This window comes from Stomoxys calcitrans, chromosome 1, assembly GCF_963082655.1.
Source record: "Stomoxys calcitrans chromosome 1, idStoCalc2.1, whole genome shotgun sequence".
Taxonomy (NCBI): Eukaryota; Metazoa; Arthropoda; class Insecta; order Diptera; family Muscidae; genus Stomoxys; species Stomoxys calcitrans.
In genome coordinates, this window is record NC_081552.1 from 12,716,045 (window position 1) to 12,737,576 (window position 21,532).

At 38.4% G+C, this 21,532-nt stretch overlaps 2 protein-coding genes across 3 annotated transcripts in view; one reads left to right on the top strand and one right to left on the bottom strand.

Moving 5' to 3' along the window:
• LOC106087871 (mediator of RNA polymerase II transcription subunit 1) overlaps window positions 1-6,027 on the top strand; it is a 21,060-nt gene extending 15,033 nt beyond the window's left edge. For both annotated transcript variants that reach the window (XM_059363777.1, XM_059363778.1), the window contains exon 5: window positions 4,125-6,027. In XM_059363777.1, the coding sequence (XP_059219760.1) occupies window positions 4,125-5,513 (1,389 nt within the window). In that variant the 3' untranslated portion in view covers window positions 5,514-6,027. The remainder of the gene's footprint in view (window positions 1-4,124) is intronic.
• LOC131995602 (uncharacterized) overlaps window positions 5,650-21,532 on the bottom strand; it is a 25,666-nt gene continuing 9,783 nt past the window's right edge. The window contains exons 6-8 of the mRNA XM_059364374.1: window positions 16,491-16,607; window positions 16,131-16,449; window positions 5,650-5,825 (exon numbers count right to left, since the gene is read on the bottom strand). Coding sequence (XP_059220357.1) covers window positions 5,650-5,825; window positions 16,131-16,449; window positions 16,491-16,607 — 612 coding nt within the window. The remainder of the gene's footprint in view (window positions 5,826-16,130; window positions 16,450-16,490; window positions 16,608-21,532) is intronic.

The following is a 21,532-nucleotide window of genomic DNA, read 5'->3' on the forward strand; positions in this document are numbered from 1 at the left end:
AGTCCCCATATCTGTTTGTATGACAGCTATATCAGGTTATGAACCGATTTGAACCATACTTTGCACAGTTGTTGGATATCATAACAAAATACTACATGCCAAAATTCATTGAAATCGGATAAGAATTGCACCCTCTAGAGGCTAAAGAAGTCAAGACCCAAGATCGGTTTATATGGTAGCTATATCAGGTTATAAACCGATTTGAACCATACTTGGCACAGTTGTTAAGTATCGTAACAAAATACGTCGTGCAAAATTTCATTCCAATCGGATAAGAATTGCGCACTCTAGAGGCTCGAGAAGTCAAGACCCAAGATTGGTTTATATGGCAGCCATATCAAAACATGGACCGATATGGCCCATTTACAATACCAACCGACCACCACTAATAAGAAGTATTTGTGCAAAATATCAAGCTTTATTCCTTCGGAAGTTAGCGTGCTTTCGACAGACAGACGGACGGACGGACGGACGGACATGGCTAGATCGACATAAAACGTCACGACGATCAAGAATATATATACTTTATGGGGTCCCGGACGAATACTTCGAGTAGTTACAAACAGAATGACGAAATTAGTACACCCCCATCCTATGGTGGAGGGTATACAAATGAATTTATGTTTGTTTGTTTTGTTTGTGGGTTTGTAAATTTGTTTGTTCCGTATAGACTCAAAACCGGCTGAACCGATTTCTTTAAAATTTTCACAGATTGTGGGGAGTGACCCGGAAGGAGCAATAAGCTATTTAATTTATTGATATTGGTAGGGGACGGACATTCCCCCTTACACTAAAAGTACGACCCCAAAATAAAAGTGAACCGATCGGGACAATGTGGAATTTAAATGAAAGGTATTCAAGAGTAGACTACGAATTTCATACTAAAAATTGGATACAAGTAACTGGGGGGCCGCCCCGACAACAAACCCCCATAAAATAGGTTTATTGGAAGATAATGACAATATGGGACTCGAATGAAAGGTATTTGGGAGTAGATTACGAAAATGGCCAGGAAGGAGGAAAATGTTTTTAGTTTAAAAACACCGCTTAAATTCAAAAGTGGACCGATAGGGACACTATGGGTATCAAATGAAAGGTATTAGGGAGTAGAATACGAATATGGTATCAAAAATTTGGACGCGAGGGGTCGTCCAACCCCAAAAACTCCCCCAAACAAACATACAAATACAATAAAAATTTTGCCCATGAACATTCCACTAAGGAACAGGGGCAAACTTCTCACATATCAATGAGTGCAGTCCGATTCAAGTTTAAAGCTCAATGAGGGACCTCCTTTTTATATCCGAGTCCGAACGGCGTGCCGCAGTGCGACACCTCTTTGGAATGAAGTTTTAAATGGCATAGTACCTCACAAATGTTGCCAGCATTAGGAGGGGAAAACCACAGCTGAAAATTTTTCTGATGGTCTCGCCAGAATTCGAACTCAGGCGTTCAGCGTCATAGGCGGACATGCTAACTTCTGCGCTACGGTGGCCCCCAAACAAACATATTGGACGTAAATATCAATATGGAACTCAAATGAAAGGTATTCGGGACTAGACTACGAATATGACATAAAAAATGAGGTCCCAGTAATTGGGGGTCGCCCCAACCTCAAATGGGAATATAATTCGATCCTAGCTAGATGAGCCTAAAATTAAAAGCATTTGGCAGATTACAAATATGACATTAAAAATTGGGTCCAAGAATCTAGGTGGTGCTTTACCTCCCCAATTGAAACAATTGGGGGTCAAGTGATAGATATTTTTAAGTGGAGTGCGTCATTCAAATTTGTGCTCAAGTGGCAGATGGAGTGAGGCGCCCCCACCAAACGGCTGTTTACACCAATTATGACAATATGGGGTTAAATTCAAATTATGAGGTTGTGGACTGCGAATATGATATCTTTATTCTGCTATATATATCTAGCGGACCACCTCACCTCGAAATAGTTGATCAATTATAATGACCTAACAGGACACCGCCGGCGTAAACCCAAAGTTATGACTTTCAGTGTGATAGGAGCAGTTGCAAACCTTAAGTCAAGGTGGCCGCCATTTTTAGCTCATCGACAAGGAGCCTTCTTTTCCTAGACAATTGCAAACAACGTGCTGCTGGGCAACACTTTCATGTTCAAAAGTTTTACATGGTTAAAATACTAAGAACTGTCGCCACCGCACCTAATATAAAGACCGGCAAATTAGTTCTTTACCACTGAGAATAGTTTAATATGGCAATTTGATTTGATTTAAAAAAGACTAAATTATGACCATTCAACAGGTAGCCATATAGTATGTTATAGACAACTACCACATCATGATTAATATTATAGGCGCTAAGCCGCTCCAAGCGAGTAGCAGCATGGACAAAGAAAATCTATAGACTCTTAACATATGTTCAAAAAAGCTCTAACAGATGGGAGAAATGTAAAATTCTTAGTCGTTTATATGTGTTGCGCAAACATCCGGGGCGACATTGAACAGAGAACTTTTAAATTATTTTGTTAACATTTTGGGTATTAAAGCCTAAACCTTTCCCTTGTCGATGGCAGCACTAACATTTAAATAAGCGCCATCTATTCTGTTTGCAAATGGATCAACTGAATGGAGACGCCACCACGAACAGAGAGAAGACAGAGTGGTAAAAAGTGATCATGCAGCATTTATCTTTGCTGTGGCAACCTATCGGTCGGTAAAATAAAGAAAAATAAGGTATAGGAATTTCGTTGCGGTTGTTAGCTGTATAATTTTTTGCAAATTTCCCACCCTAAGATAGGTGTTTCAGGTAGTTTCAAGTGGCTATCTTTGCCAAAGATAAAAATTTATTTAGTAGAGTGCGAATATCCAAGTTTGTGTTAAACTATTAGAGGGGAAGGCTTAACGAGCGTACACAAAATCAGAGCTATTGGAGAGTAGGTTACGTTACAGAGGTGACATTTTTCTACGTATTGAACGCGAAAGCTCAGTGGAGCTGGTTTGATTGAAAATTTAGCTCAAAGATAGGAAGCCTCCTTTAATAGTCGAGCCCAAGTGGCGTGCGATAAGCACACATCTTTTTTTCGTCTTGTCACTCGATTCGTTCGCCAAGCTATTTTCCCTTTATAAGATCAGCTGTTTTCAATGACTTCGCGAGATCTGGCGTTTCTGAAAAAAAAAAAAAATATATATATATATATAGCATCAGATATAAATATTTATTTTATTTTTTATTTCTTTATAGTAATACATAAGCCTCCTCGGCCAAAAAAACCAACTGTACTACAACGATATATACTCCTAAATTAACATTAAAAAGTTAAATACTTCACTGTTACAAAAAAATTTTTAGATTCTTAGCCTAATTCAATTTAATTGGCTCCCCAGCCGTAACAAGATTATGCGTAATACAAAAAGATTAAAAAAGATTCAAAGAAATACTTTTGATCTGTAGAATAGAAGTTAATAAGTTTTCAGCGAAAAACATTATTCGAGTGTGAAAAGATTTTTAGCACGTTGGGCAATACATTCCAACACCTGGTCACACGAATACAGAATGATCTTATATATAATTGGATATGGCAGATTCATTTGGATCTAATTGGAGCCAACTATACCTTATCCACGATATATTTGGACCTGACAGTATCAATTCTTTTACCCTGGATATTACTTTTGCATGTGCATTTACATCAAAACTTTCTAATTTAATTTTTAGTTAAATTCTAATTCAATTTGTTTTGCTTATTTAATATGAGCAAATCCTATGAAAACAAAATGCTTTTACTTTCATCTGTGAGAATTCTTGGTTTATGGCTTTTTGTCCTGTAACTAATTTACATTTCAAATAATAAATATTGAATGAAGTTTATTTTGGTTCGTTTTGTGTTTTGTTTTTTCAATATTAACCAACAAAAACTATGGAACTTGGTCACTAATGAAAATATTTGTCTTCATCTATTTCGCTCTCTCTCTATCTCTCTTCTTTGAAACTTGCTCTCTTTTTGTATGGATACTTGTCATCAATGCAAAATATTTGTCTTCCCTTCTCTCTCTCTCACTCTCTCTTCAACTGCTGCCATCCCTTTATAAATGACATGGGCTTGGCTCCCACACCACGATGTTTTGACAACAACTCGCATTTGTCAGGTTAGTTTGATGACGTCGACACCAACTACAGCAACAATCTCCAAGTCTCCAATGTCGGTTCAATTGCCGGTGTCAACTCAGGCGGCCCTGGTGGGCTTGGAGCCACAGGACAAAGTCAAGCAGCGGCTGCAGCCTCAAGTGCCAATCTCTCTCCCTGGCATCAATGAGGATAATAAAACGTTAAAGACTAAAAATGCCTGCACTCAACAGCAGGCAATAAATAAAACCAGTGGTGGCATTGGTAGCAATTGCAACGATAGTGGCAATAGTGAATATATGGTCAAGACAAGTCAGGAAGGTTTGAAATTAACCATCAACAAAACCAGCAGCAGTACAACAACAAGCAAGTTGTCCTCCTCATTAACCTCGAGTTCAAGTTCCAGTTGCAGTTCAACTTTTCCTTCATCTACATCAAGTTCATCCTCCAAATCAGTTTTAAAATCTAAACAAGGTCTAGGATCTCCCTCCTCTCATCATGGTTCTTCATCTTTGGCTTTGAATAAGAAAATACACACAGGATTAAAGCCTGGCGTTAGCAGTGGACCGGCCTCTAAAAAGCCCTCCTCACCAACTTTATACAAATCATCTTCCTCGTCCTCCTTAGGATCATCCAGCAAACATATGTTTCAAAAATCCTATTCCTCGGGTAGTCTTAGTACAAAATTAGGTTCTGGCTCTTCAAATTCCTCATCGTCAGCTTATGGCCTGTCCAAAAGTCATAGTACAAATTCATTTGGGGAATATCGCTCAAGAACCTCCAAGAAATCTCATAGTGCTTCCACTTCACCGGCTTTGCAGACACCCTATGCTTCTTCGACAAACTCACAGTCACAGCCAGCCTCCAGATTAGATCATCAGGCGGATATGCTGAAGATATTGCAATATGCCTCACCCACAATGGCGGCCAGTATGGAGGGTTTTATGAAAGGATTAAATTCTAAATTTCAAATACCAAAACTATCGCAGCGCAATAGTAACAGCGCAAGTGGGTCGTCCACCAACAATAATACATCATCAACTGCTAGCACCAGCACCACTTCTACAACTACAACCACAATTATTGCCATAAACCCCAGCGATAAGAAATTACCTTCATGTCCAACAACACAAAATCAACCAGCCCACTCCAAACATCATACTCAATCATCCATGTCCACACTCTCCACAAATGTAAACCAAGGTACACCGACATCATCATCATACTCGTCATCGTTATCCTCTTCGAAATCGGTGCCAGCTTTCGAAAGTTCCGCCCCTAGTAAATCGACTTCATTGGATTTTCTTAATACCGCCACAAAATCCTCGGTAAATCCAACACATATTGGTGATGATGCTATGCGAGGAACATCAGCGGCCACCACAGCACCGCCTTCATTAACGAGTAAATGACAATGTCCTTCCGTTGTTGCCGCAGTGTCGCCATATGCCATTCCCTACTGGCTGCCTCTCTGTCTATTTTGCATATAAAACCGTTTGGCCCTTAAATGTGATTAAATTTGGTACAATATAAGAAATCGTTGCCGTGTTACCTACGACTTGTTGTCTGCTGTTGACTGGCCACAACCAATACTGTGAGTAAAAATGGATTAAAACGATGGTTGGATGATTGACTGCTGCGGCTGGTGCTGCTGTCCTCAGGATAGTTTTTAAGTAAAATCCTCTTCCATCTTGCAGTGGATACGTCATCAGCCTCTTGCCTCGCTCACACCAGCCAGTCAAAAGTTAATTAAGTCTTATAGTTGTGTACTGCCTTAAAAGCAAATTGTTGGTAATAATTTGAAAAAAGAGAAAAGATCGAAAAAAGTGAATTAACATATTAAAAAAAAAAACACACACACACACTTACATTGTAATTTTGTTATAAAAGTATGAAAAGATGAAAAAGAAAAAATTATGGAATTTATTGAGATGCTTTTGTTTTGAGGGGGAAATGAATGTAAGCAAGTAAACTGGTATGTTCAATGCATTAAAATGCTTCTGAAATGATTGTTTGTCAGGATTGTTATACTATATGAAGATAATCAAAGTTTCAGTCAACGCGGGCTGGAACTTTAAGCTCCGATCTGTGTGGTATTCATATTCACGAGAAGCTTAGCTGGGAGCTACTGAGCGCGTCCACAGGTTAAAGAAAGTGGAATGTCCCATATGCTACAACAACAACAATCAGTAGTATCGAGATTAAAGTCTCAGTGAGAGGCCGGGTGGCGACATCTCTTGCATAAGTACTGAGTGCCTATGATGATCAATATGACAAAGCGAGTTATTGGCGCCCTTAAATAAACAAGTAAAAAGGCGTTAAGTTCGGCCGGGCCAAACTTTGGATACCCACCACCTCGGGTATATATGTAAATCACCTTTCATCAAAACCCGGTGAAAATTGCATACCTTACGTCCCATAGCAGCTATAACGAAATATGTTCCGATTTGGATCAAATACAAATAAGTACAAGTCATTGTTCAACTGTGTATAACAAAATATGTTCAACTGTGTATAACAATCTGAACCATATACAACATAGATGTCGAAAAGCCTAACTTAAGTCACTGTTTCAAATTTCAGTGATATCGGATTATAAATGCGCTTTTTATGGGGCCAAGACTTCAAATCGAGATATCGGTCTATATGACAGCTATATGCAAATCTTGATCGATCTAGACCAAATTGCAAAAATATGTGGAGGGGTTTAACTTAACTCTCTGTCCCAAATTTCTGCAACATCGGACAATAAATGCGTCTTTTATGGGCCCAAAACATTACATCAAGAGATTGGTCTACATGGCAGCTATATCCAAATCTGGACCGATCTGAGCCAAATTGAAGAAGGATGTCGAAGGGCCCAACACAACTCACTGTCCCAAATTTCGGCGACATCGGACAATAAATACGCTTTTTATGGTCCCAAAACCTAAAACCGAGAGATCGGTCTATATGGCAGCTATATCCAAATCTGGACCGATCTGTGCCATATTGCAGAAGTATGTCAAGGGTCTTAACTTAACTGACTGTCCAAAATTTTGGCGACATCGGACAATAAATGCGCCTTTTATGGACCCAAAACTTAAATCGAGGGATCGGTCTATTTGGCAGCTATATCCAAATCTGGTCCGATTTAAGCCAAATTAGAGAAAGATGTTGAAGGGCCTAACACAACTCACTGTGCCAAATTTCATCAAAATCCGATATAAAATGTGGTTTTAATGGGCCTAAGACCCTAAATCTGGGAATCGGTCTATATGGCAGCTATATCCAAATTTAAACCGATCTGAGCCAAATTGACGAAGGATGTCGAAGGGCCTAACACAACTCACTGTCACAAATTTCAGCAAAATCGGATAATAAATGTGGCTTTTATGGGCCTAAGACCCTAAATCGGCGGATCGGTGTAGATGGGGGCTATATCAAGATATAGTCCGATATAGCCCATCTTCGAACTTAACCTGCTTATGGACAAAAAAAGAATCTGTGCAAAGTTTCAGCTCAATATCTCTATTTTTAAAGACTGTAACGTGATTTCAACAGACAGACGGACGGACATGTCTAGATCGTCTTAGACTTTTACGCTGATCAAGAATATATATGCTTTATGGGTTCGGATATTTCGATGTGTTGCAAATGGAATGACAAAATGAACATACCCCCCATCCTTCGGTGGTGGGTGTAAAAAGGGCATTTATCATCCGATTTCGATGAAATTTGAAGCTCCGGTAGACTCCTTCATATTTGTATATAGCTGCCATATAGACCGATCTTCCGATATAGGGTATTGAACTCATAAGAGAAGAATTTTTCATCCGATTTCGATGAAATTTGGCATAGTGAGTTTTGATTTTTCTTTCTTGTCAAATGTGGTCTAGATCGAATCATATTTGGATATAGCTTCCATGTTGACCGATCTGCCGATATAGGGTAATGAGCCTGTAAAAGGAACATTTTCATCCGATTTTGATGAAATTTTAAACAGTGAGCCTTGGTACCCTCCTACACATTTTTGTTGATTACCGTTCAGATTGGACCATATTTGGATATAGCTGCCATATAGATACTCTGTATCGGAAGATCGGTCTTTATGGCAGCTACATCCAAATATGGTCCGATCTGAACCACATTCAACAAATAGATGTAGGGGTCTACCAGAATTCAATGGACCGATCTGGACCACATTTGACAGGAAGGGGTGGGGTACACTGTACCAATTTTCATCCAAATCAGATAATAGATTTTTGCAATGGAAAAGGAAAGCCAGAGATCACAACACACACCAACCACTATGGGAAGCGTTTCGTCATTTGGATAGAATAACTCATCGGCCATATTAGGTGTGAAGGCTTCAAGGGCCATACATTGCTAAGTCGTACTTATATCGAATATACCGCGAAAACATGTCTACGACACTAAAACAAGGCTGACACCTTTCACCCTAGCTATTCATTTCCACATCATGTATTTTTCTTCGTAATTATAGACTTTTTTTCTATACGACTACTTAGCTTCCATTTTTGTTGTTCAATGACTTATAGTAGGATTTGATAAGTTTTCCCATCAGACCTGTCATGACGGTCACCATGACTGAGACGTCTCTTCTAGACAGCGACGGCATTTGTTCGCAGCGCTAAGAAGGAGAAGAGCTAGACCCTACTTATCGACGCTTCCTGGGCCGAATTACCGCATATCTCTCTATTGTGAATTATGTATCTTTTTATTGGATGGGAATTTTTAAAATTTAAGAACACGAATGTTTAAATCGACCAATATCTACAAAAACTTTGACGTAACAATGTATGTACAAGTGGTATAACTTCCATTAAATACGAGTTCAAATTTCATTCGATACGAAAGCGCACTCGATCACGTATGCGGTAATTCGGCCCCCCCTATTTATATGTATCAAGGTACAGGTCGCAAACAAACAAACACAAATTCAATTTTATATACAAGAAGATTCTAGCACGTATGCTAATTTTTATTAAAGTCGGTCCAGATTTAGATATATCTCCGATATGGCCCTTATAGTTCGTAGTAGCGACCATTTAAGTCCTATCGAAAAAAATCTTACATGGTTCTATTAAATTTTTCAATAGGTATGCAAAATTAAAGTCTGACTAGATTTTAACATAGGTTTCGTGTATTGAAAGTAGTATTTATGTTGACTCGGTAAGTGTAAGGTATTATAGAGTCGGCTCCGCGGGAGGAGAGAATATTTACAGAATGCGCAAAATACCTGGGTGTTTCGCTGGACAGGAAAATGAACTTCAAATCCAACATTTTGCAAAGGGCAAGAAAGGCTACTCTTGCCCTATACACCTGCAAGAGAGCCATTGGAAAAAGTTGTGGGTTTAGACCGCGTGTCATGCATTGGATATAAACTGCAGTTGTCAGACCTATAATGATATATGGTGTTGTGGTCTGGTGGACGGCGCTTCAAAAGTCCATCTAATGTTCAATAGTCAACCGGATCCAAGGAATGGATTGTTTGTGCATCACAGCCGCATTGAGGACGACACCCTCTGATGCACTGAATTTAATCCTACATCTTATGCCTCTGGACATTGTGGTTAGACAAATTGCAGCGACCACTGCCGTGAAGTTAAGGGAGCTTTCTCATTGGTCATGTGGCGGCTACGTATATTGTGTTATCCTTGATACAATATTCGATGTTACAGGCAGTGTGGATTTCATCCTACCTTATCCGCTGTTTGATAAAAAATACTGTACCATTATTCCTGATAGAACAGATTGCAACTACGATATCCCTGGTAACAGAAGTTATATAGACATCTATATGGATGGTTCCAAACTAAACGACCAGGTGGGCTTTGGGGTGTACTCTAAAGATCTAGTACTGGTCATATCGAAAAGGTAACCCGACCACTGCAGTGTGTATTAAGCGGAGATCCTTGCAATTAAGGAAGTGGTGGAATGGCTTAGATATAATGTCATTACGACGATTGGCATTAATATATTCTCAGGCAGCCTGGCAGCCATTTAATACCTGGAGAATGGATTTCTGAACAAAAAAACCTCCCTCGACTGTCGCAGATCTCTCAACGATATAGCTTAACAGTTCAAAATTCACCAATTCTGGGTGACGGGCCACAAAGATATCCCAGGGAATTGTTAAGCGAACGAGCTTGCGAGACTGGGAACAACCCTACACATTCCAGGGACTCTGGAATCTGTGGGTATGCCTCTAGCGACATGTAAGCTATGTTTTCAGGACCAGTCACGGAGGGCAACGATTGATAGATGGTCACAAAGAAGGGGCTGTGAGCATTCCAAAGCTACAGGGTGGCTGATGAATATTGCTACAATGATGAATATTGCTACATTTTTTTTTCGGTGTATGGAATACATTTTTCTTTTATTCATGTTAAATTAAATTATTAAATTAATTATTAAATTATTATTAATTAAATTAATTAATTAATTAATTAAATTAATTATTAAATTATTATTATTAAATAGAAAAAAAGTTATTACATTTTTTTTTGGTAGCGGCTTTCATCAGCCACCCTGTATGTAGCCTAATCTTGATTTGAAGAGGTCTACTGCTTTGCTATCATTGGCTAGAACAGACGTCTCAGTCATTGTGTCCGTCATGACAGGTCACTGTCTAATCGGAAAACATGCTGATAGACTGGAGGTTGCCAGCAACGACTTTTGCAGAAGCTGTGAGGACATCGAAGAAGAAGACACTATAGAACACCTTCTGTGTGTATGTCCCGTACTAGCAGTCGAAAGGAGTTCCACATTCTCATTTCTTTTAGAACCTGCCTGATATAGCGGATGTGAGCATTCACAAGTTATTGGGCTTTTTAAAGCGATCTGGATGGTTGAACAGTAGGAACTAGATGGCATCTTCCTTCTTTTGTTCCTGTGGTATCACAATGTGGTGAAAACGTCTAAGTGAGTCTGATGGCAGACTGCCACTTAAACCTAACCTAAGTCTCAATGAATGACTCACAAAAAAGAAAATATTTTCATTTTATTCTCATTACAACTAACCTGATTATTTGCCTCAAAATTTATATTTATTTATGGATTTATTGTCTACATAACAAGATAATAATCTTATAATTAGAGTGTAGATTTATAGTTATATAATTCATCCGACTAAAGTAGGTTCCTAAAAAATAAACTAGGTTACAATGAATAAAAAGTGGAACAAAACAGTGTTTACAAATAAAAAGTGTTTGAAAAAAAACAGCCGTATGTATTGTAATTTTGAATTTAACAAAAATCTTATATATAAAAATCAATTTGTGTTTGTTTGTTTGTTTGTATGTTCGTGTGTTCCTTATAGGCTCAGAAACGCTGAACCGATTTTCTTGAAATTTTCAGAGATGGTGCATAATGAACCCGTGGTGAAAATAGGGTACTGCATTTTTTGATAGTAATTTTCAGAAACGCCAGATCTCGGAGATGGGTGGTGCGATTAAAGCGAAATATTGTGTGCTCTCATATAGTACCCTAAAAATAAAAATTTGGTATTTCGGATGGGGTACCTAAGGAAGCTGCCCAACCTAAAACCTACCAAACATATATTTAGACCAATCACGACAATATGGGACTCAAATGAAAGGTATTTAGGATAAGAAAACGTATCTGATATCCAATTGTCGGACCAAGTGCTAGGGGGACCACCCCAAGCCCCAAAACACCTCTAAATCGGACGTATTTACCGACCATGGCAATATGGGACTCAAATGAAAGGTATTTGCGAGTAAAATACGAATCTGATATCCAAATGTAGAACCACGTTTCTGGGGGTCCACCCCTTTCCCAAAACACCCCCCAAAAAGGACTTATTTACTGACAATGACAATATGGAGCTTAAATAAAAGATATTTGAGTGCAAAATACGAATCTGATATCCAAATATGGGACCAAGTGTTTGGGGGCCGCCTCTCACCAAAAACATCCCGCAAAGGGGAAAAATTTTCGACCATAGCAATATGGGGCTCAAATGAAAGGTCTTTGGGAGTAAAGCACGAATTTGATATTAATATTCAGGAAAAGTGTCTACGAGGCCACCCCACCCCCCCAAATAGGAAGTATTTTCTGACTATTGCTATATGAGGCACAAATAAGAAGTTTTTTAAAGTGGAACACGATTCCGATATGTATTTTTAAGGCCAACTCACTGAGTGGCCGCCCATCCCCAAAAACACCCCCCAAGCCGGTCATGTTTGCCGACTATGGAAATATGGGGCTCAAATTAAAGTTATGTGGGAGTAGACCACGTATCTGATATTAACATTGGGAGCCAACTGTCTAGCGGACGTCCCACCACCATAACAACCCCCAAATAGGACGTATTTGCTCACCAAGACAATTTGGGTCTCTTAAAGAGAGTGGAACTAAATACTAATAGTTTTTAGGGCCAATACCTCAAACCGGACATATTTGCTGACTTTTGCAATAAGGAGTTTAAATGAGATTAGAAAACGAATTTGATATTCAATTTTGAGGGCAATGGCAATATAGGGTTCAAAAAAATGATATATAGATATATGAGAATAGAGCACGTTGCCGATATATTTTCAGGGCTTAGAATTTGGGGGACCACCCCACTCCCCAAAACACCCCTTTATCTGGCATATTTCTGACCATGACAATGTGGGGCTTAAATGAAAGGTATAGGGGGGTAGAGCAAGAATTGATACCAATTTTCGGGGGGTCTACCCCTTTCCCAAAATACCCCACAAACAGCAATTTTTAGTGACCATCGCAATATGGGGCTCAAATAAAGGTATTTGGGAGTAGAATATGAATTTGACATCGAAATGAAGGACCATGTATTTAGGGCATCATCCCTTTCCCAAAACACCCCCAAGGGAAAAATTTTTCGACCATGCCAATATGTGGGTCAAATGAAAGGTATTTGAGATTAGAAAACGAATTTGATAACCTATTTTGGGGCCATGTGTTTGGGGGCGCCTCATCCTGTAAACTCCCCTCAAAACCAATGGCAATATGGGGTTTAAATACATGGTATTTGAGAGAAGAGCACGATGATGATATTTTTTCAGGGCCAAGTGCTGGGGGACCACCTCACCGCCGAAAACACCCCTAAATCAGACATAATGAGAATATCGGGTTGAAATAAAGTATTTTAAGAATAGAGTACACCTTACATCCAAACTTAAATTCGTAGACCAATAAAGATCATATGGGATTAAAATAAAGGCACTTATATTGTTAAACTGTTAGTCAAGCGATATACTATTTAGCATGGTATTTCACTAAAAGATTTTTAATTGTCGAAAATAAATATTCCAAGGAAACTTTTGTTCCATATAAAGTAAAAGGAGGGTCAGCTAGTCACAAATAAAAAATAATTACAAAAACGAAATAATTTAAAATAAGTAAGAGCATGCTAAGTTCGGCCGGGCCGAATCTTTTATACCCTCCATTGATCGCACTTGTCGAGTTCTATGCGCGGTATCTCTTTTTAGACAAACATAGAATATTGAATAAGAACTGTTATGCAATTGGAGCTATATCAAGTTCTAGTCCGATTCGGACCATAAATGAATGCTTAACATAACGTAGAAGTCATTGTGTAATATTTCAGTTCATTCGGATGGGAATTGTGCCTTGTAGGGGCTCAAGAAGCAAAATGGAGAGATAAGTTTATATGGGAGCTGTATCAAACTATTGATCGATTCCGACCATATTAGACACGTATGTTGAATGTCATGAGAGAAATCGGGTGAGAATTTCGCCCTCCAGAGGCTCAAGAAGTCAAAATCCCAGATCGGTTTATATGGCAGCTATATAAGGTTCTATACCGATTTACGCCATACTTATCACAGTTATTGAAAGTCATAACAAAACACCTCATGCTAAATTTCAGCCAAATCGGATGAGAATGGCTCGCGAAGTCAAGATCGGTATATATGACAGCTATACCAGATTATGAACGGATTTGAATCATACTTAATACAGTTGTTGGAAGTGATACCAAAACACTACGTGCAAAATTTCAGTTAAATCGGATAAGAATTGCGCCCACTAGAGGCTCAAGAATTCAAAACCCAAGATCGGTTTATATGACAGCTATATCAAAATATGGACCCATTTTAACCATACTTAGCGTAGTTGTTGGAAGTGCTACCAAAGCACTACGTGCAAAATTTCAGTAAAATCGGATAAGAATTGCACCCTCTAGAGGCTTAAGAAGTCAAGACTCAAGATCAGTTTATATGGCAGCTATATCAAAACATGGACCGATTTGGCCCATTTACAATACCAACCGACCTACACTAATAAAAAGTATTTGTGCAAAATTTCAAGCGGCTAGCTTTATCCCTTCGAGAATTAGCGTCCTTTCGACAGACAGACGGACGGACGAACATGGCTAGACCGACTTAAAATGACGATCAAGAATATATATACTTTATGGGATCTTAGACTCATACTTCGAGGTGTTACAAACAGAGTAACGAAATTAGTATACCCCCATTCTATGGTGGGGGTATACAAATGTTAAAGCTAAATTTAAAGAAATTAAATATCAGTTAACTATGAGAAAAATTGAATAATCCGTTTTTTAAATGTAATCGTGTTGCTGATGCATTGAATATCGTGTGGTAAATTATTCCAAAGACGTATGTTGCTAATATAAAATTGTCGTTGAGACTTAAGACTCCGTCTTCTAAAAGGTATTAACTTTCGTCCTCTATCAGATTGGGCAAACCTCAGTCTCCCAAACAAATATCTGGGTTTCTTTTCCACAATAATCTAATGTAAAAATATTAATGATCTGGTATTTAGAAGATTGTTGAAACTAAGTCCAAATAGAGAATCTACATATTGTGAAACATGATGACTCCTTTTTAAACCATACACATAACGGACTATGCTGTTAAAAGCTACATTCAATTTTCGGAGGCTCGAAGAATCACAATTCGAAAAATGTTCACAACCATATATCAAACCTGGAACTAGGAATGTTTTCGCCAGAAGAATTCGGATATTTATGGGTGTAAAGGAGTGTGTGATCCATAAAGCACGAAGCTTTGCATAAGTCTGCCTTTCTTGGATTTAACAACAAACGATTTGCAGTCGCCCAGACATAAACGCGATGTAGGTCCGCATTAAGTTTGCTTATGCAGTCGTCTACATTGTCCACAAAGCCGTTTTGAAAATTTTGCACGTCATCAGCATACATCATAATCTGTCCGTGTGCTAATTGACGAGGCAAGTCGTTCGCATATAATGAAAAATGAAGTGGACCTATAATCGAGCCTAGGGTAACCCCCTTAGGTACGAACAAGGGATTAGATAATATATTCCCTGCGCATACAGACTGCCGTCTATCGCTCAGATACGACATAATCAGACTTGTTGCCGTTGATGTGAAGTTAAAAAAAATCCGTAGTTTCATGCACAAATTCAGGTGATCAACCGTGTCGAAAGCTTTGGAGTGATCCAAAAGAACCAGAAAGCCAATTTTGTTCTCATCAATGTCATTTCTGATCGATTAAGCCACTTCAACCTATGCAGTAATGCAACTATGATCAGAACGGAAGCCTATCTTTCTGAGAACAGGGACTATTGGTGAAGATATACCGACATCTGTCCATGAAGAATCGGCCGATAATCAACGTTGGATTTGGGAATGGGGATAATCTTTGCATGCTTCCACGTAATAGGATACACACTGGAGCTCAAAATTGAATTAAACAGGTACGTAAAGTACGGTAGGAGATATGGAAGTAACATTCGTACAAATCTCGAATCAACTCCGTCCAAGCCAATTGCATTTGACTTAACACGGACAAACCTCTCATAAACTTCCTCATGGCTAACACATCTAAACTTAAAAGGACTACGGTCATCAAAAACGAAAGCCGGTCCATCATCATCACTGTAAAATTGCGTGTCCGTTTGTATATCGGGTATGCTTACGAAGGTCCTGTTGAGTTCATCTAGATCCCCATGGTATCGAGTGTTTGACTTGGGTTTACCCACTCCGATGTCATTTATCACCTTCCACTTACTCTTCGAGCCCAGTGTGCAATCATATCTTGAAGAATAATACTCCATTTTAGCCGCATTAATAAAACTGTTAACTTTCTTCCTGGCTCCACGGAATTCTTCTTTCAGCACTGGAGACTTGAAAAGCTTCCATCTACTGTAAGCCAAGTCCCTATCCCCGATAAGCGCCTTGATTCTTGAATTGAACCATGGCTTTGTTTTGGCCGAAGCCCTTTTAATCCGTATTGGAACTGTTGCATCATAGAGACGTAAAATGATATCTGTCATGAAAGCCGTCTGCTGATCGACAGTTAAAAGTGTAAATATGTCATCCCAGTTCACCTGGTAGACCATACCAACTATATGTTCATAATTCAAATTACCGTAGTCACGATAATCACTATGCCCTCCTCTTCCTCCCGCAAATCAAAATCGTAGGCGAGATAAATCAGATCATGCTTAGAGAAACATGGAACAGAAATCTGATCATACAATGATATCTTCAAAGAATTATTGACAAAGAACAATTCTAAGAGTGTATTGACGTGAAATGTGTGGGGTTTGTATTATTGGTGACGAATAGGCCAAGTGTCAACATAGCATCAGTCAGAGTTGAATCTATAAGTATGTTTGAGTTAAAGTCCCCAGTGATTATAACATCAGTATAACCCAGTGTTACGGACTGCAGTACAACCTGAAGCCCATGTATGTCAATCGTATTATTCGGACGGTAGATACAACCAACTAAAACTTTTTCACGATTTGAAGATAGTTCAACAAACACGCATTCTATCTGGTACCCGAATTCAGACTTTAAATGAATTCTAGCTTTCAGGTTTCTTCTGACATAAATGGCAACACCAGTATATCCATTTAAGTTGACGAGACTGTCAGCTATGAAAGGACTAAGCCATGTTTCCGAGCGGCATATAACATCAAAACTCTAGTCAATTCTATTCATGTATGGACAAAAATATTGTAGCATTTAAAAGTTGATGATTAACTTAATCTTCCTCTTATTTGCCTAAAGTGGCTGTATGCATTAAGTGGAAAAATATAAGTAAATTAAATTCATAAAATTAAATGTTATATGGAAAGATGTAAAAAAAGTTGTATGTTACCTAGGGATTGCTGATGTTGAAAACTCTTATCCATAACTCATTATTATATCATTTTTCAGGTTTCATACATATTTTTTTAAAGGTCACTTGTTATATGATGAGCCCTAGGGAAATTAATTTATCCGTTGCTGGGTTTCCTTTTTTAAACTGGGGTGGGTTAAGTGACAGGCGCTTACAAGCAAGAACATAGAACAACATTGTAAAATGCTGCCTCAATGTTATTTAACTGTGTGTGCGGGTGTGTAATTTGCGATTGTTTACAAAGTGATATGATGTATAAATTCCCTGTGCAAAATTCCCATTTAATGCTTTTAACATACATTAATGCTTTAACATACATAAATTTTTTGTTTTTGTTTTTATTTTCAGTGGTATTAACAATTTAATTAAGTTGTTAACCAACATTATCAACTTTTATGATGGTGCATCATTGTTTTCCATGGCTACCTCTTATTGACAATGGATGGACAAATGCGAATTCAAACCGTTACATGTGTATCTACTTTCGACTTTTTATACCCTACACCCCACTGTGGTACAGGGTAAAATAACTTAATGCATTTGTTTGTAACTCCCAGGAGGATGAGAGATAGACCCATTGATAAGTATACCGATCGACTCAGAATCACTTTCTGATTCGATTTTGCTATGTCCGACTGTCTGTCTGTCCATGTTAACGTGTGTAAAAAGTACAGGTCTCAATTTTCGTCTTAAAATTTGGTACAGGCAGGTTTTTTGGCCTAGAGATAGGTTTCATCTCTAGCCCAAAAATTGAAATTGAAAAAAAGGTTAAGATTTGGATATAACTCCCATATATATGTATATATGCAATTAAGTGCTCATTTGTTATCCGATTCTCTCGAAATTTGAAAGGAAGGGGTTCCTCTTGACTCTCGACATTACTGGTGAATTTCATAGTAATCGGTACTGATTTAGATACAGCATTCATATATATTATTATATTGCCCGATTTTTACTCCTAGAGCCACTGAAAGCTCATTGATTGCCCAATCTTGCCAAAATTTTGAACAACGCTTTCCTCGACGACTTCCACAATATCTATACAGTTTGATTGAAATCGGCTCAGATTTAAATATAGCTCCCATAAATATGTTCGTCCGATTTTGAGAAATATTGCAATAATGTGCCCATTTGTTTACGGATATTCTCCGAATTTTGCAGAAAGAATTTTCTTATAACTCTTAATATTACGGGTGAATTTCATAGAAATCGGTCTAGATTTAGATAAAGCTGCCTTATATGTATATCGCCCGATTTTCACTTCCAGAGCCACTGCAAGCACATTTATTGACCAATCTTGCCAAAATTGTGCACAGCGCTTTCCTCGACGACTACCACAATAAGATTGGTCCAAATCGATTCAGATTTAGATGTAGCTCCCATATATATGTTCGTCAGATTTTGGCTAATTTGCAATAATGTTGTCATTTGTCAACCGTAGTTATTACAGTTTGAGCATATTTGCTCGAAATTTGATACGGGTTGTTTAATTACCCATCTGAAAACATCCGCCGAGGTCCATCGAAATTGGTTCAGAATTAGATATAGCCCCCACTTCTACTTACAGGGTAGATGTAGTGTAGTATACAGTCGGCACCGCCCGACTTTGCCTTTCCTTACTTATTTATAATGAGAAATGTTTTCATATTTATGTAATAGTCAAGGTATTTGTCAGTATAAGAGGGAAAATCCTTTAATGGTATGACATACAGTCGTTGAGGCAATAAAAGCAAACTTCGTAAGTATATTTCAGGATGAGAATAAAAATCTCCTATCCTTATGACCGGCAGATTGTTTGTTATAATAGTAAGATGTTGCCTTGAAGCGGAAGCGTGCACATTGGTGCTGCATTCATAGAATAAGCTCTCTGATAACTCACACATTTTTGCCTTTTTCCGATAACACTGGCGGTATCTATACTCAGGAGATTTGTTAGTAAAGACAACAAAAATGTTTTTTGAATCAACAGAAAGTCTGCTCAAAATGAGACGATAGAAATTTTTGGCTGAAATTGAGTATCAATTTCCCGAAAATCAATCAATTTCCACTCCAAATAGCTTTTATATAATAGGGAGGTATTTTGTCATGATTGGTCTATAAAGTGCAAAACATATTCGTAACTCCCAAATAACTTTCATTTGAGTCCCATATAGCCATGGTCGGCTGATATGACCATTTGGGGATATTTGGGGGTGGGCGACCTCCCATTACTTGGACGTAATTTAGTATACAATATTTGTAATCTGCAGGCGAATAGTTTTCATTTGAGTCCCATGAAAACTATTCGCCTGGGGTTGGGGCGGCCCGCTGGGTACTTGGACACAAATTTTAATACGATATTCGTTTACTAGTCCCCAATACCTTTCATCTGATACCCTTATTGTGCCCATCGGACCACTTTTGGTTATGGGTAGCGTTTTTGGGGAAAGGAAGAGGGGTCCGCCCCCATCCGATATCTAAAAATTATATATCCTATGTTTCCTTCTAGACAAACCTATACAATCTATGAACATTTGAAGAAAATCGGTTCAGTCGTGTCCCATATAGTAATAATGGGTCTTATGTCCATTTGGGGCGTTTTTGGGTGACCCCCTATACTTGGATAGGATTTTGTATGCTAGATTCGAAATCTACTCCCGAATACCTTTCATTGACATGAACGTCCTATATGTCTGTTTGAGGGAGTTTTTGGGTTGGGGCAGCCCTTAGACTCAAATTTTAATACCATATTCGTATTCTACTCTTCAATACCTTTCATTTGATACCTATATTATCACGATCGATCCACTTTTGATTTTGGGTGGTGTTTTTGGGGTAAGGGGGGGGGGGGGGGGGTACGTCCCCCACCCGATATCAAAAAATTGTATATCCTTTGTTTCCTTTCAAACCAACCTACACAATCTGTGAAAATTTCAAGGTAATCGGTTCAGCCGTTTTTTTAGTCTATATGCAACAAACAAACAATCCGACTAACAAGCAAACACAAATTAATTTTTATATAAATACTAGCTGAGCCTGGCCCGCTCTGTTGCGCCCGATTATGCTATATTGGAGAGAAGTACTATAAATTTTAATATTTCAGCTTAATTGTAGTTGAAAATGTATTCCAATTTTCCTATGGATTTTTCTACACTCAAGTACCTCTTATTTAAACCCAACATTGCAATGGTCAGTAACGATTTGAGGGGTTTTATTGTGGTGGGATGACCCACGAAAGACTTAGTTCCGCAATTGGATATCAGATTCGTTTTCTACTCTCAAATACCTATAATTTCAGTCCCATATTGTAGTGGTTGGTCTATAAATCCGTTTGCCGGATTTTTATGGTGGGCAGCTCTCCTAGGCATCCCACCACAGAATTTGATAACAATTTTTTTGCTTTTAAATCCTTCCTATATTCCTATATTTTATTTTTCTTTATTCAAAGAACCGATTTTTACCACCCTGCCCTTTCTCTGTTCATGTTGGCATGTTTTTAATTGGATCAACTAAATCCAATTGGATCAAACAATTTCAGTTGAAGACTGCCAGATGACGCTAATTAAAAGTTAGTTCCACCCGCTTAGAGTGGATCATGTGGTATGGTGTTGTCTATGAATAGTCATTCAAAAACAACCACCATTCCATATGATTACCTATTAAATAGTCATCATTTAGTCTTTTTTTATACCTACCACCCAAGGGTGGGGGTATATTCATTTTGTCATTCCGTTTGCAAGATATCGAAATATCCATTTCCGACCCTATAAAGAATATATATTCTTGATCAGCGTAAAAATCTAAGACGATCTAGACATGTCCGTCCTTCTGTCTGTTGAAATCACGCTAGAATCTTTAAAAATAGAGATAATGAGCTTGAAACGTTTGCCCATAAGAAGGATAAGTTCGAAGATGGGCTAGAGCGATCCGCCGATTTAGGGTCTTAGGCCCATAAAAGAAACATTTTTTATCCGATTTTGCTGAAATTTGGGACAGTGAGTTGTGTTAGGCCCTTCAAAGTCCTTTGCCAATTTGGCTCAGATCGATCTAGATTTGAATATAGGGTCTTACGCCCATAAAAGCCACATTTATTATTCGATTTAGCTGAAATTTGGGACAGTGAGTTGTGTTAGTCCCTTCGACTTCCTTCGTTAATTTGGCCTAGATAGGTTCAGATTTGGTTATAGCTGCCATATAGACCGATCCTCTGATTTAGGGTTTACGCCCATAAAAGCCACATTTATTATCCGATTTATCTGAAATTTGGGACAGGGAGTTGTGTGAGGCCCTTCAAAATCCTTCGC